Raw genomic sequence first — 13,842 nt, 5'->3', positions numbered from 1 at the left:
AGAATGATTATCTATACCAAAACAGCTTTTTGTGTGTAAACAGTATGAGAAGTGTCAGTTCATTCACTGCCTCATTGCCTCAGCACCTAATGAGGTACATGCAGGTCAAGGTAATCTTAATTTCGACATCTTGGTTGATATCCTCGGCTAATGATGGTGTGTGTGTGTGTGTGTGTGTGTGTGTAATATATGTCACCGTCAGTAAAGCACCCGTGAAGAAGGACATTTACTAAGGTAGTTCATTGTTAGGGTTATTAGTGAACCTAACATTCATTCTCATAACAATTTAAGGAAAATAAAGGGAAAAAAATCTGATTCTGTAGAGATGCAATGATTGAGTGCTATTGAAGAAAATGGATGGGTGGTTATCTATTTTTGCCCTGCAGTTGACCAGCAATCAATTCAGGATTAAACTTACTTCTCAACAAATGCAACTACAGCTCACACTAATAACAAAAATAATCACTAGACAAGACTCACCTTTGCTTTCTTACACCAGATATCCGCGGTATTGAGGAATTCCTGGACCGCGCCTCACACCAGGGAATGGACGTGTCACTCCAAAAGGTGGAGTCCAATGTCAACATGATGATTACCAGCCTGTTCAGGACCATGCGGGTAGAAGAGCTGCACCGCTACAGGGACACGCTACGCAGAGCCGTACTCTTCATGAGCCCAGCCATTGCCAAGGCATTTATCTCTGAGGTAAAAACTTTTTTTTTAATTATGATGATGCCATTGAGTAAACCAATCCAAAAATCTAAATTGGTTTGTTTCAACTCTCTGTATTTACTGTACATAATATTTCATTTCATAGGTTAAAATTGAATAGTAACTTTCTGATTTTCATCATAATTTTGACACATTATGACATAAGAAAAATGTTAACAACTTTCTCAATAAAAGAGAAAATGTGCTTTAAAAAAACATATTACATGTGAACATATCCTAAAAAATCTAGTAATAAAACTAGTTATATAATATAAATGCAGTCTAAGTGCAGAGCAACATTCCGAATACTCAACCGTGACTTATTGGCTTGTTGAATGTGTGCCCTTGTCTGGTCCAACTTGGCTGACTGAGAAAACATTCGACACATTAAGGATATTACACTTTGCTAATTATATCAGCATATATATTTCTTTGGACAGCACTCTGTTCTTCTGGACATCTTTTTATTGATTTCAACAAACATGATATGTGGTTATAACAACTGTTGACCCAATAAGAACATAAGAATTAAGTTTTAATGATCCCTGCCATAGTAGGAAAAGTACGGGATTTATTGATGAATAATACCAGCTCATATTACTATGATAATGTAACTCATAGGTTGACATGTAATATAAATTGGGTGGCAAGTATAGTATTACAATTTAACATACATATTTATTCATGTATTTATTTATTAACTTACTTATTAACTATCTATTTATGTCTAAAATGCCTTTCCTATTTCTGCATCCTCACCCTCTTGCTACAGTGACAACAAAACTTCCCGAATACGGGATGAATAAAGTTATCCAATCCAATAAAAACATCAATAATAGCAGGATTGATGAATTCACTGGGATGCCCCAAAGTGAGATTCCCTCAGACGTCTCAATTATGTGACCCATTTCTCCCTTTAGTGTTAAGACGTCCATGTAATCAGGGCCACCAAATGTTATAAAGCAACAGAAAAAAAAAGTGTAAGGTCAGAACTGACTTGGGGAGCTGTCCTCAATTGCCATCCTCGTTGCAAGTGAAAAATGAAAGTTTTTGGGAATGTCTAATGGCAAACCTGACACTCTTATTGCAATTGAATGGGGTTCTTGACATTTGTTTCCCCCCTCGGGTATGTGTAAATTTGTCAATGGATAAACAACATAAAAATTGGAATGATGCCTATTGGCATACATTGGGGTCATTTAAAAACATATTTACATGAGTATACGGTGTAATAGTATGCTGCAGCCGACAGTATGCGCTTTTCAATTTTTGAATTACAGGGTGCAAGACTCACATTAACAACAATGGACAGTAAAGTATAGTAAAAACTAACATGCAAATTAAAAATAAGTGGTAATAAGAGAAAGTAGACTACTTGAAAACAATGAAAGGACAATTTAATCTATGAAGTGCATGTGCTGCCAATGTGTGCTTTTCCATTTATCAAAACTCTACACAATTTACAATCTATATATGATAATAATTGTTAATGGACAGTATTATTATTCTCTGCAGATTTGTGCCTCTATACATTTCTAAACCTAAATCCATTAATTGCATTAAACCATTATATCCTGGCTCTTCTGCTCATAGACAAAGAGTTGGAAATTTCTATTTGTTCCACTTCATAGATGATACAGAACTCATGCTTGAAAGGGGTGGCCTTGCGTGTTAGTTACGGATTCATAAATTGAAGTGTTAATCCCACATGACACATCATCTCTGTTTAATTAAAAATGACCTCTGTAAGAGCAATAACAGTCTAATTTGAATGGAGGTGTGATGAAGTAGGGGTGCATCATTTGTCTGTTGGGGAAAGTATGTTCTATAGTAATGCAATTAATAGTGGGAAACACAGAGCTCCATTTTATAGGCAGCACAGCTGCAATCTGAAGTCAAATCTGTCAAATTCAGTAAAATTCCTTTATGTGATGGAGGCCATTTATAGGATTTAGTACTTTGTCAAAGCACTTCTACTTGGCTAGTAAGATTTTGAGCTCCCCCTACATTTTTGCATGTCAGACATTTTATTCATGGATATAATGGCAATGAGTGAGTATGAAACACTCAATAATCATTGTTGTATATTGTTACTGTGACTTTGAAGGCAATGTTTAAAAAATATTATAATAAGGTCAGTGAACCAAATGATACATCACTGTGTCTCAGGATAAAGACATGGTTGTCTTTTTGGATGTGGGAACCTGGTCTGGTAAATTCCATTACAATGTTTTCATTTGTTGAAAGTGTGAAGGCAAAACTCTGATTCAACAAAGCGCATGTGTTTCAAGGTTATTCGAACAAGGGGTTTAATAAACGATTTTCTGTTTTGTTTTGTTCTAACTACAAGAGGAAACTAAGCCTGTGCCTGTTCTTGCACGAAGGCTTTAGTACACAAGATCAAAGTTCTAGCAGATTTCTTTGCAAAGCTCGTCTCTCAAACTTGTGTTGTGACACTTCAATTACCTGCTGGTGTGATTGCCAGAATGCGTGTGTGCCCTGTTGGATGCCCTGGCTACAAAGTTGATCCCCTTGGACTGTCTATTTTCTGGTAGATTTCATGTGATTTGCCTAAATTAAAATATGTTCGGTTAATTTAATGCACTTTCAATAAAGATAGTACATACACGTTCCAGTAAGGTAAAACAAGATGAAACAAATCTGTCTAGGCCTTGATATGTTGCATGTGGCACCCAAACTCATATCAAATTTGAAATGCAAAGAAATTGGAAAGATATAAATGTTGCCATTTGATATCAAGTCATTAGAATATTTAAAAACAACAGTGCCAATTCAGGACAACTTTCTCTTCAAATGACACACTTGTTTATTTATTTTTACTTGGATTATCAGGCATGGTCCCATTCCAAAAAAGACACACGTCAAAAAAATAAACATGAAGAAAAATACTCTGTGTGAGATATGTTGAATATTGCATTGCATGCATAGATTGCCCCAGTTTTTCAAATTTAACATTAATTAATTTAATAGGATAATTTATTTATTTTTAGGAAGGGCGTGGGGGGGGGGGCTTGGTTGTAGTCCCATCAACACGATGCAATGTGTACCCAGAATGCCTGTTTGCCCTCTTACAAAGAATGTAGCAGTCTCAAATGTAGTGAGATCTGCCCCACCATCCATGTTGGTTACCAAGTGACTTCAAATGGCTGAATCAGTTAGAACTGTCTATTTGTTAATTATAATATACTATTTGCGCTATTTTTTCATATATTTATATATGGTAAATATGCAGCCCACATTCCAAAAACATGCATTGTTGGATTGTTGGACACTCTAAATTGGCCATAGGTACGAGTGTAAACGTGCATGGCTGTCCGTCTCATCGTACCATCCGATTGGCTGGCCACCAATTCAGGGTGCACCCCGCCTCATCCACTAACTCAACTGGGATAGGCTCGAGCAACTACTTTTACCCTTGTGAGAATGAGCGGTTCTTAAAATGAAATAATGAATATGGTAACTACACTATCAGATTTATATAATAGTATTTTTGCCTCAAGACAAAATTACTGTTTTGATAATGCTGTCCAATTTAACCATTTATTTATTCTAGCGATTCATCTTTTATTACTTTTGTTGTAGAAACCTTTGGTTTTTTGTTATGTTTTTCCCTAACGACAATATTCACACTAAGTACTATATACTATACACAGTATTTTGTATTAATAAAATCGCTGCCCTCTTTTGGGAGATGCTTCCATCTAAATTAAAGTCTTCTTGCAGACTGTCATGTTATCTCGTGGTGACTGTCGATGGTGTAATAGGGTCAACGCTCAGAGTCAAATGGGTTTTTTCCCAGGAGGCTCAGCAGGAAATATATGGAAGACAGGATCGAATAATTGCAAAGGCAGGAGATAATAATCTGTTTTGGAGGTCAGATGGGTTGAAATACCATTTTTTTGCTGCACTTATGATTTTGAACCATGTGTTATATTAACAACTTATTTATAATTCATTTATACATCTTCAAGTCTTTCTATATAAATCACTACAACTTAAAATGTGTTAATCCCTTAAAGGTTGTAAAAGGTATATGTTGTACATTGGGAAAAACTACTGAACTTTAACGTGGATTATTGTTATTGTTAATATAATTGTTATTGTTGATAGCATTCTACATGTTTTTGCTTAATCAAATCTGCCAAGAAATCATGGGCAATTTTGACCAGAATAAATTAATGAGACTAGCTAGCATGATACTGTTGAAATATTATGCTAAGCAAAAACTAAATACAAATTAAAATAAAAACAGGCAGTTCGGTGGCACTTTAGTTGTATACGTACATTTACTCCGTAAACAATCATGTTGCCGCAAATCCTCCGTCCTAAAGATGCCTCGTCTAGAGACGTCCTTTGCGCAGTACGTCAAAAAATTATTTTAAACAGCAATATGCCAATAATAAAATCAGTGAAATGCCAAGAAAACATACGTGATTGGTGTTTTAATAGCATAATAATGTAAGCTATTTTTACTACATCATTGCTCCTGTCTGCATATTTTATTTCCCCAAACAGGAGTATTTTAATATTACATGTTGTCAGTTACGCCTAATTAGGCGAGTTGTTTCAGGAAAAACACTTAACTGCTGTTACACTATGCACTTATGCACCCAAGCCAAAAATGGTGCTTCCTTGACAAAAAATAATTAGTTGGTGAATGTTTCTAAATGTATTTTCTTTAAAAAGTGCCTGTAAACAATTACGATTTGGACCAAAAAGCTCTATTAGACTGGATTGCAAGTGCTAAACCACCGGGCAGCCTAACACAACCTGTTTTGGGCATTTACATATTTCTTATTATCATTGAACATTTATGACACTCAATTGAATTGAACTTGATCAATCATAACTTTACCCGCATGTTGCTAACATCTTCTATTCCATTTTACTTGGGTCTTGGTCAGTCTTCATTATTTTTGTTTTATATTAGCTTGAACTGGAAAGGCTAAGCGGTTGAGTTCATTGCTACAGAAAACTCTACAGTAGGCATCGTTTCATGTCACTACCTTTGAAAATGTTGCTACGCAAACAACAAGGCCGACTTGCATTGAAATATAGCTTTTTAAATAAATTTAAACTCTGAATTATTTTTTTTAAATGTTGTGTAGTATGGATGGGTTAGTAACATTAAAATGAAGCTTATAGAATCAAAATGTCATTTTAGTCTAGTTTCCCTTTGGAGTTTCATCTGTGGTTTGCCCCATTATGGTGTCGTGAGATGGACTTTATTCCCGGTGACTTTGACTTTGGGACACTCGGGGCACAAAGTCAAACCACTACACAGTCTGACATGCAAACCTGGAGGCAATGTTTTTTTTTCATTGTTTTAAGAGAGGACAGCCAGAGAAAACAAGGGAAAAGACAATGAATAAATGAAAACAATATTACAAAAAATTGCATATAACTTAATTATTTTAAGGTGAATTGTGGACACTGATGGCAGTTCAGTCAATCTGTAGTAAGAAAACCTATTAGAGGAAGAATGCCTTTATTTTATAATTCAGTGTCAATCTATAATGCATGGGGGAATTTGGGAAACATTTGGAGTACTTTGAGAAGATGATGTGACCCTGGCATGTGTTAAAATATACATATATATTCCACACAGGAAGATCAGTGACAACATTGGAACCATGAAAAACTATCCAGACAGGTGGATATGCAAAGTGCACAATCTGTTCCTTTTAACCCAATAGATTTTTTTTCTGTATTTCCCCAAGTGTATATACATGTTGTAAATCAAACCTTAAAACAGGTTAGGTACCAAAAAGGGATTCCTGCGAACCATTACAGCAATTATCTATTTATATGTGGTATACTGTGTTTGTCAACATGCACACGGCTCTTGGTTCTGATTGAGTTGGCCACTCTTTGCTCTAAAATGTTTTGTGGTCCATGCCTCAGCTCTAGTGGGTCCTACTATATGGAAACAGCATATGTGCTCACCCCAAGAGGCCCGATCACATTTGTAATTGACGAGCCGAACAGATGCTCCAAATGTAGTTGCTTAGTGTGCTTGCTGGTAATTCTCTGCAACGTCAAACATGCCTACTGTGATACTCATTTGACCACCCCTTTATCCCTATTTTTACTTACTGCTTAATCTGGTACTAACACTAATTAGTCATTTAAGTCAAACTCACACTTTACAATAGGTGGTTCTTGGATTTTGTTTACCCTCAATCAAGAGTCATTTTCTTCGTAAATTAAACAAAAAAAGTGCTAAAAATGTTCAAATAATTCTTTCAATTATCTATAATGAAGTTAGCAAAGTTCACATCTGTAATGGACAACCTCTTCTTCCATTTACTTTCAATACTGTGGCAGCCAGCGTTTTAGTTGTTTTTTTCCCAAGAAATTCAATCGTTTTATCGGAAAATGGTCAATGCGTGCTGTGTAAGAAATTGGTACAACTCGAACACTGCCATTCTAATCATCTATTTTTTATCATGTCCGATCAAGTCATGAAGTGAGTAAATTGAATAAATAGAAGGAATCCAGCGCGTGGTAAGGACCCTTTTCTGTTGTTTTGATCCAAGCATTTTACTGGACTGTTTTGACCAAGTTACAAAAAAACTTGTGGCCAATGAATTGAGTTGTTTTTTTGGGCTAAATTGCAGTAAAATATAGCTGTGTTAGATGATCATCATTTTTGCCAAAAGTACACCAGCAAAAAAGAAAAAGGTTTAATTTCAGCATTTTCATGCATTTTCACCAATCTGGTGTCCTTAAAGTTAAATCAGTTGATTGCAATCAGGTGCTGCTTGTTTTAGAAGAAACCTGTTTGGTTGAACTGCCTGTGTTGGATCAGTTGGAAGAAAAACTTGCACTCACTGTGACCCTTGTGGAATAGGACACCTCTGACACAGAATAAAGAAAGTAAAATACAACTTAAAACACACAGTTGAAAATGATTTCCTTGCAGATTATTAAAGATACTCTTGTGTTACGTGGAAATGATTTGTGTTCATTAATTCTGACAGATAGCCACCCCACAATGTTGTGTTTCAATGTTTACATTCTGTTCTGTATTTTTTCTTACACTATGCCTCGTTTCACAATGGCATTTTCTGATGATATTATTTTCAAATCTGAATGGCAGTAGCTAAAGTCTGTCATTATTGTTTAGAGCTTTCAGCAAATTGTATGCAGACCATAGCCAGGTCTTTTCGTACGGTGTGGGTGCTGAACCACTTGAGCGTTTGATTGACAGTGGTGAGGATGAAGTTGTTTGCAAAGTCACCAACAGTTGACCTATGGTTGTTGGCTTCATATAGTCACCATGATGATAGATGTACAAGAGTGCACAATGGATTGAGTTATTTTCAATCACTGCCAAAGATTCACAAAACATCAGAAGAGCAAGTGATACTCTCCGAAAACCACGGTTCCACACATGTACAAATGTACGCACTTGCACAGTTGCTGACCTTGTTTGTTCATCCTTGATTGTTTTCCTCATATCCCATCTATCTTCATCTGTCTAGCCAACAAACACCCAGACACATATAGGTAGCTAACCTTTGGAGTCATTTTCCCCCATGACATTGCTGCGGGTGGCATCTGTCTGTATCATCCAGCATCATTACTTGGCCACAGGTTAAATCCGTTTATTTCACCTGTGTTCTATCGCTACCTTTCGCTAGTGTCTCGTGCAGGGGTGGCCAAGTCCGGTCCTCGAGAGCCCCTATCCAGTCTGTTTTCCACATCTCCCTCCACCCAACACACCTGAATCAAATAATCTGGATCGGTATCAAGCTTCTGGACAGCTTGCTGATGAGTGGATAATTTTATTCAGGTGTGGTTATGGAGGGAGATATGGAAAATAAACTGGATAGGGGCTCTCGAGGACCGGACTTGGCCACCCCTTGTCTAGTGGTTAGTTTTCTGCTAGCTGTGCTTGTTGTAAAGACATTTTATAGCCAGGCAATAAAAAAACTATAATGGAAAAATGATTGTTTTGCTTTGGCTTGCATTAGGTCAATCAGATATTGCATCAAAATGGATAAACCATTTTGCATGAAATTATTGGACCATTCGTGGATATATAAAGAGTGTAGTGACTAGTACATTGTACTAATGCAATTGTAACTGCAGATCATGGTCCAAAATGAACAGTAAACCAGTAGTACAGTTGGATTTTTTTATTGAAATAACAGTGTAGCCCGTTCCAAACTAAAGGTCAACGTGTGTTCATTTGTAGTTTTGATGCTTTCAGTGGGAATTTAAAATGTAAATAGTCATAAAATTAAACTATACAAATTTATATTCATTCAACTTCCACAATGGTTGTCCTCACAAGGGTTTTAGGGGTGGTGGAGCTTATCCAAGCCAACTGTGAGCAGTAAGCAAGATACACTGAGAGGAACGTTTTTACAGGTATTGTCAAACAAAACAGAGCCAAGTATTCTTGAGTTATTGTCCTGTATGCACCGTAGCACTCTAGACGCATGACACAGTTTCTTTTGCCTGAATTTTCGCCACATAACATTTCTGTCACAGTGCTGTTATCCTTTTTTAACAGCAGCTTTTCTTTTGTAAACAAGTCAAGCGCACACAAACTTCACAAAGCTTTTGGGGAGTGACAGCATGCATTGTCGAGCAATCTGACAGCCATACTCTTGCAGAAAAGAAAAAAAAAACATAATAAACATATCAAAGGCTTCATAGTTTTGACTGGGTTTAGCCAAACACTTAAATTTGTGAGGCTGAGATAACATAGCATTGTTTTTGACATCAGCATGTATGTTATAGAGAAATGTAATGCAGAAAAAAAATATACACTCCTCTAAATTTCCATGACGGTCACTTCATGTAAATTCAAATTACAAGGGATGGCGTACTTGGCCAGTCAAAGTCTATCATTGACATGCAATGGATCTTCTTAAATCGTTTTTGTGCGTAATTTAGTAATATTATGCTGTTAAATGTAAGTTAAAGGAGTCATATTATGCCAAAAATAAATATTGCATTGATTAAAATTGACTTTCAATTGTCTTAACAATATGACATGCTTTTGTCAAAATATGGCTTAAGTCAAAATTTAACATCCCGATACTTGCCTCACAGAACAATCCTGAGTTAAATGGAGTGTCCGAATCTCTTTGGGTCACGTGTGGATTTAATTAAGTATTGTTGCACTAATGTAAAAATTACTGGTGTGAATAGTCAAGGACATCTTAACACATGTCAAAACAACATGGTTTAAGTTTTTAAGAAATTGTGGAAACACGTTGCTCCCGATTCTACTGAATGTACGATAACACATCCAACAGACTCATTAGGAAACACAAAAATCCCCCTGTTTAAACTTTACTGAGTAAGTCTACTTGACCTAATTCGCAATATTGTTTATGTTAGGCATATCAAGGCACTTCTATATTAGTATTTGTCTTGCCATTGATTGTTCATATCCAAATGTCACAATCCATCTTATCATATTTATACTCCGTGTGCTTGTCTTTGTGTTCAACCCTTTTCTCTGTGGATTTGCCAGTCGCTTTAATCTGCAGACCAATCGATAACCCTAAAGGCCAAGAGTCTATAGACGCATACTTACCCGTATACGTGTGGTCAGGTGTGTGGGGCTTCCATGCAAGTTGCCCATTTTCCTCTTTGCAATAGCAACACATTTGCACAAAGACCTGTACTCTCAGTGCATGCCATCCAGATTGTTCAAGAAATTAATAAATAACAACGGTTGCTAAAATCATACAAGTACAAAATCATTAAATTAAAAAAGAAAAACACTCAGCTGCTGGTTTGTCCCAGATAATGGGAGGGTGATCAATAATGTCGATGGGATAGCAAAGGCAAGACTCCTTCAAAGCGACGTTTAGCAGCTTTTCTCTAGTCTCATGGCCCTCTCACTCACACTTAAACCCCTACGCTTACACCTTAAATTGCACACATGTTCACACACACCATTCAGTCATTGATGTGTGACCCCTGCCGGTTCAGACTAATTAAAGCCACTATAATGGCTGTGATTTTAAGTCATTCACTGCAACAAAGAGGGTACATGGGCCTGGTGTCATGCTATGCTCAATTGGTTTGGAGTAAATTACTTAATTACAAAAGTCTGACTTTTTTTCTGAACAACATTTGCCTTACTGGAAATACAGACCATATAATGTAGTTCTCCTGCAATGGCTCAAATCCAATAGTCCGAGTTGGAAAGTACAATATTTCTGTAAAATAGTTGCTCGGGTAACTTCTCAGCAAATAGGGGATTTATTGTATGGACATGTCTTATTAACAACATTCCTGGCACATTACAATGTATGTACAGTCAGAAATATTGACAATAATCCACACATTCACTGGTCACTATTCTTTATCGCGGTTTGTACATCTATTTATAGAAAATGTTACCTATTTGGTTTTGTCCATTTCTGACAGGTCTAATAATTCCAATGAGCGAAGGCTCATGTCTTTTTTTAGGAACATGTGAAAATGGACAGTATAGTTTCTTCAGGAGAGGATGCACCTTGTAACTTATTTTGCCACTTTTAAAATGATGCAATATAATATAATAACTTTAAGTATGCAAACTTATTGGATGCCGTAATGATTTTAAACTTTAACAATTCCCTTTTCTTATTCCAGCTAGCCTGTTCACCAAATCGTTAAAATTTTAACATCCTCTTTTGACCTCAGTTAGGCTAAGGCCGACCCAAATGTCTACTCTCGAAATGTCAATCAAACATGCATCAATTTATTACGACAAAAAATTAATATGCCCGTACACAATCAGATGAAAAGTAAAAGAAAAACGACATCAAAGCTCTAATTTACTGATGACTTAGTGTGCATGGTCAGTGTTTAGGTGGCGCGTAGGTTGGGTCATCCAATGCTTAGGTAAGTTTGATGAGGAAGACTGTGTGCCATATCGTTGTGTATTCGTCTCTACTTGGGCTTCTGTGTGTAAGTGGAAAACATTGATATGCAGATGTTGGAGGGTTTGGCCTGCAGGCTATTTGCTATATTTGATTCCAAATAGACCGCAGCATTAAATTACACTTAATCTCATTTTCAATTTGGAGTGCATTATTCAATAGCCTTGCTTAGTCTTGCCTGCCTTCTTAAACCACACACCAAGATGTTCACAGCCATTGCTTTACTACCATTTTATACAGCATATGAGAGACCTACTAGGATTATACATGATTTTTATTTTTTTTCCTCTTGGATTGATTTCAAAGAGGGAATCAAACTCCCATTAACAACTCTAGCAACAACTATGTTTCATTTTGTCTTATTTTTAAGGAGTGAAGTAGGTGTTACTAGAGGGTTGAAGGCTTGAATTCAAACCATCACTCTGAGATAAAAACGTGCAGTAATGGCGGTTTAGATTACCTGGAAAGGATTTGTTGGGTCCAGTTTGCATTCTGTGCTCCAAAATCATTCTGCTCGTGCAGTGTCAGTGTTTCAGTGTTTAGATGATATATCAACCTTGGTGGAAATATTAAAACTATAGGCAGGTTAAAACGTGGATTCCAATGGAATCGCTGAAGATTGACTATAGCAGAATGGACTTTAGCCATCGCGCCAGTATAGATCGCAGCTATTCACACATAACTGTTTCACGGAAACTCACAGAACTATTCATAAGTACAAAATACATTTGTAGCCTTTTCAGCTCAACCTTCGCTTCTATTTAGCTCAACGTCCGCGTCTATTTCATGACTTACTTAACCTGGCACTTTGGATGGATTGTTCCATAAATCTGCTACAAATATATTATATAGATCATTCTGGGAAAGATCCAAGTGAGACCTGTTTCATGAGAGTTACCTTAAAGAAAATGGTGCTGAATACTGATGGATATTCTCGTCACACTCATCATCGACCAATACACATTTAGATGCATTTTGATGTATTTCTCAAAGGTAAGTGTGTTAACATAGTTTCCTGTTTCAAAAGGTGTTTAGTAGGGGCATGCTTTGCTACTCTTTTAATGAGCAAATGATGTGTATTTTTGAAAAAACTTGGCAAATTTACCTAGCGACAGGAACTGCTTTGCCTTTCACCACAGTGTAAAACCAGAGTACTGGACTGTGTGTATACTACAAACATCCATTTTAGAGCAGCAGTGTATTGGTCATCATGCCTGCAAAGTGATCCAGGATATGTGTCAAAGTGCTCTCCTGGTTGTCCATTTGTCCGTGAATTGGGGTCCTTACACGTAAGAGTATATTAATTCTTCTCTCCTCCACTTCCAAAATCGAAGATGTCAGGTCTGTTACAGCTTGGTTGTTACTTCTTCCAGCAGTGCAACATGCACAGGGAACAACCCATTGGTGATGCTTCAACTGACAAATCTAAGTTTCTTCCTCTTGCATGCTGCCTATTTGGCCAGAGGCCTTGGTTCTCACAGTTGTTGTTCCGGAGGATGTGCTGCTCGTTGTCTATCCTCTATGGTCAAACCCCTATCGTGGGGATCTTGCTTCTGAAGTCCCTCATCAACAACACATTGGTGCTGGTTTAACTGATGAATCTAAGCTTCTTCCTCTTGCATGCTGCCTATTTAGCCAGAGGCCTTGAGTCTCACAGTTGTTGTCACAGAGGATGTGCTGCTTGTTGTATATCCTCTATGGCCAGAGCCCTGTTGTGGGGACCTTGCCTCCAAAGTCCCTCATCATCCCCTCCATCCCTTTTTGTTGTTATCCTTCTCCTCCAGCGGAGGCTGCATGATGTTATATGCACTGGGGAATTTATAGAAAGTAGTTCTGCAATGGTTACCGATCCCATCCAAATGAAAATAAGTTTTGCTGCAACAGCAAATATTATGCATGGATGGCGATGAGATGGGCTGGCTAGGGAAGAAGTTGGATACCTTTTTGTTGTTGTTGTTTTTTCTTCTCTCTGAGCACAAGCAATATTGAAAAAAGTTTTAATGTTTCCAAGATGGGGTCTATGTTTATTTATGTTGCACACATGAGAGAGGTTACTGGATATGACTTAGAGTTTCAAGAATTCTGGGAATATAAGGTGAAGCCTCACCTACACGCGAATGCTCTTATATTTCGTCTCCTGTTATTTTCTGTGGAACCGATCCTCACCACTGAAAACCTCACCTATCACTGACAAAAATAGTGGAGCGTGCTT

General features: G+C 37.1%; 1 protein-coding gene across 9 annotated transcripts in view; it reads left to right on the top strand.

Moving 5' to 3' along the window:
• The window catches only part of grid2 (glutamate receptor, ionotropic, delta 2), a 250,138-nt gene that overhangs the window by 140,959 nt on the left and 95,337 nt on the right, over nt 1–13,842 (top strand). For all 9 annotated transcript variants that reach the window (XR_013300387.1, XR_013300389.1, XR_013300388.1 and 6 more), the window contains one exon: nt 500–705. Coding sequence is in view for 6 of the 9 variants with exons in the window: in XM_077601423.1 (XP_077457549.1) it covers nt 500–705 (206 nt within the window). In the remaining 3 variants the exon portion in view is untranslated. The remainder of the gene's footprint in view (nt 1–499; nt 706–13,842) is intronic.

This window comes from Stigmatopora argus, chromosome 5 (genome assembly GCF_051989625.1).
Source record: "Stigmatopora argus isolate UIUO_Sarg chromosome 5, RoL_Sarg_1.0, whole genome shotgun sequence".
In the NCBI taxonomy this organism is placed as follows: domain Eukaryota; kingdom Metazoa; phylum Chordata; class Actinopteri; order Syngnathiformes; family Syngnathidae; genus Stigmatopora; species Stigmatopora argus.
This window is presented reverse-complemented; position numbering and strand designations above follow the sequence as displayed.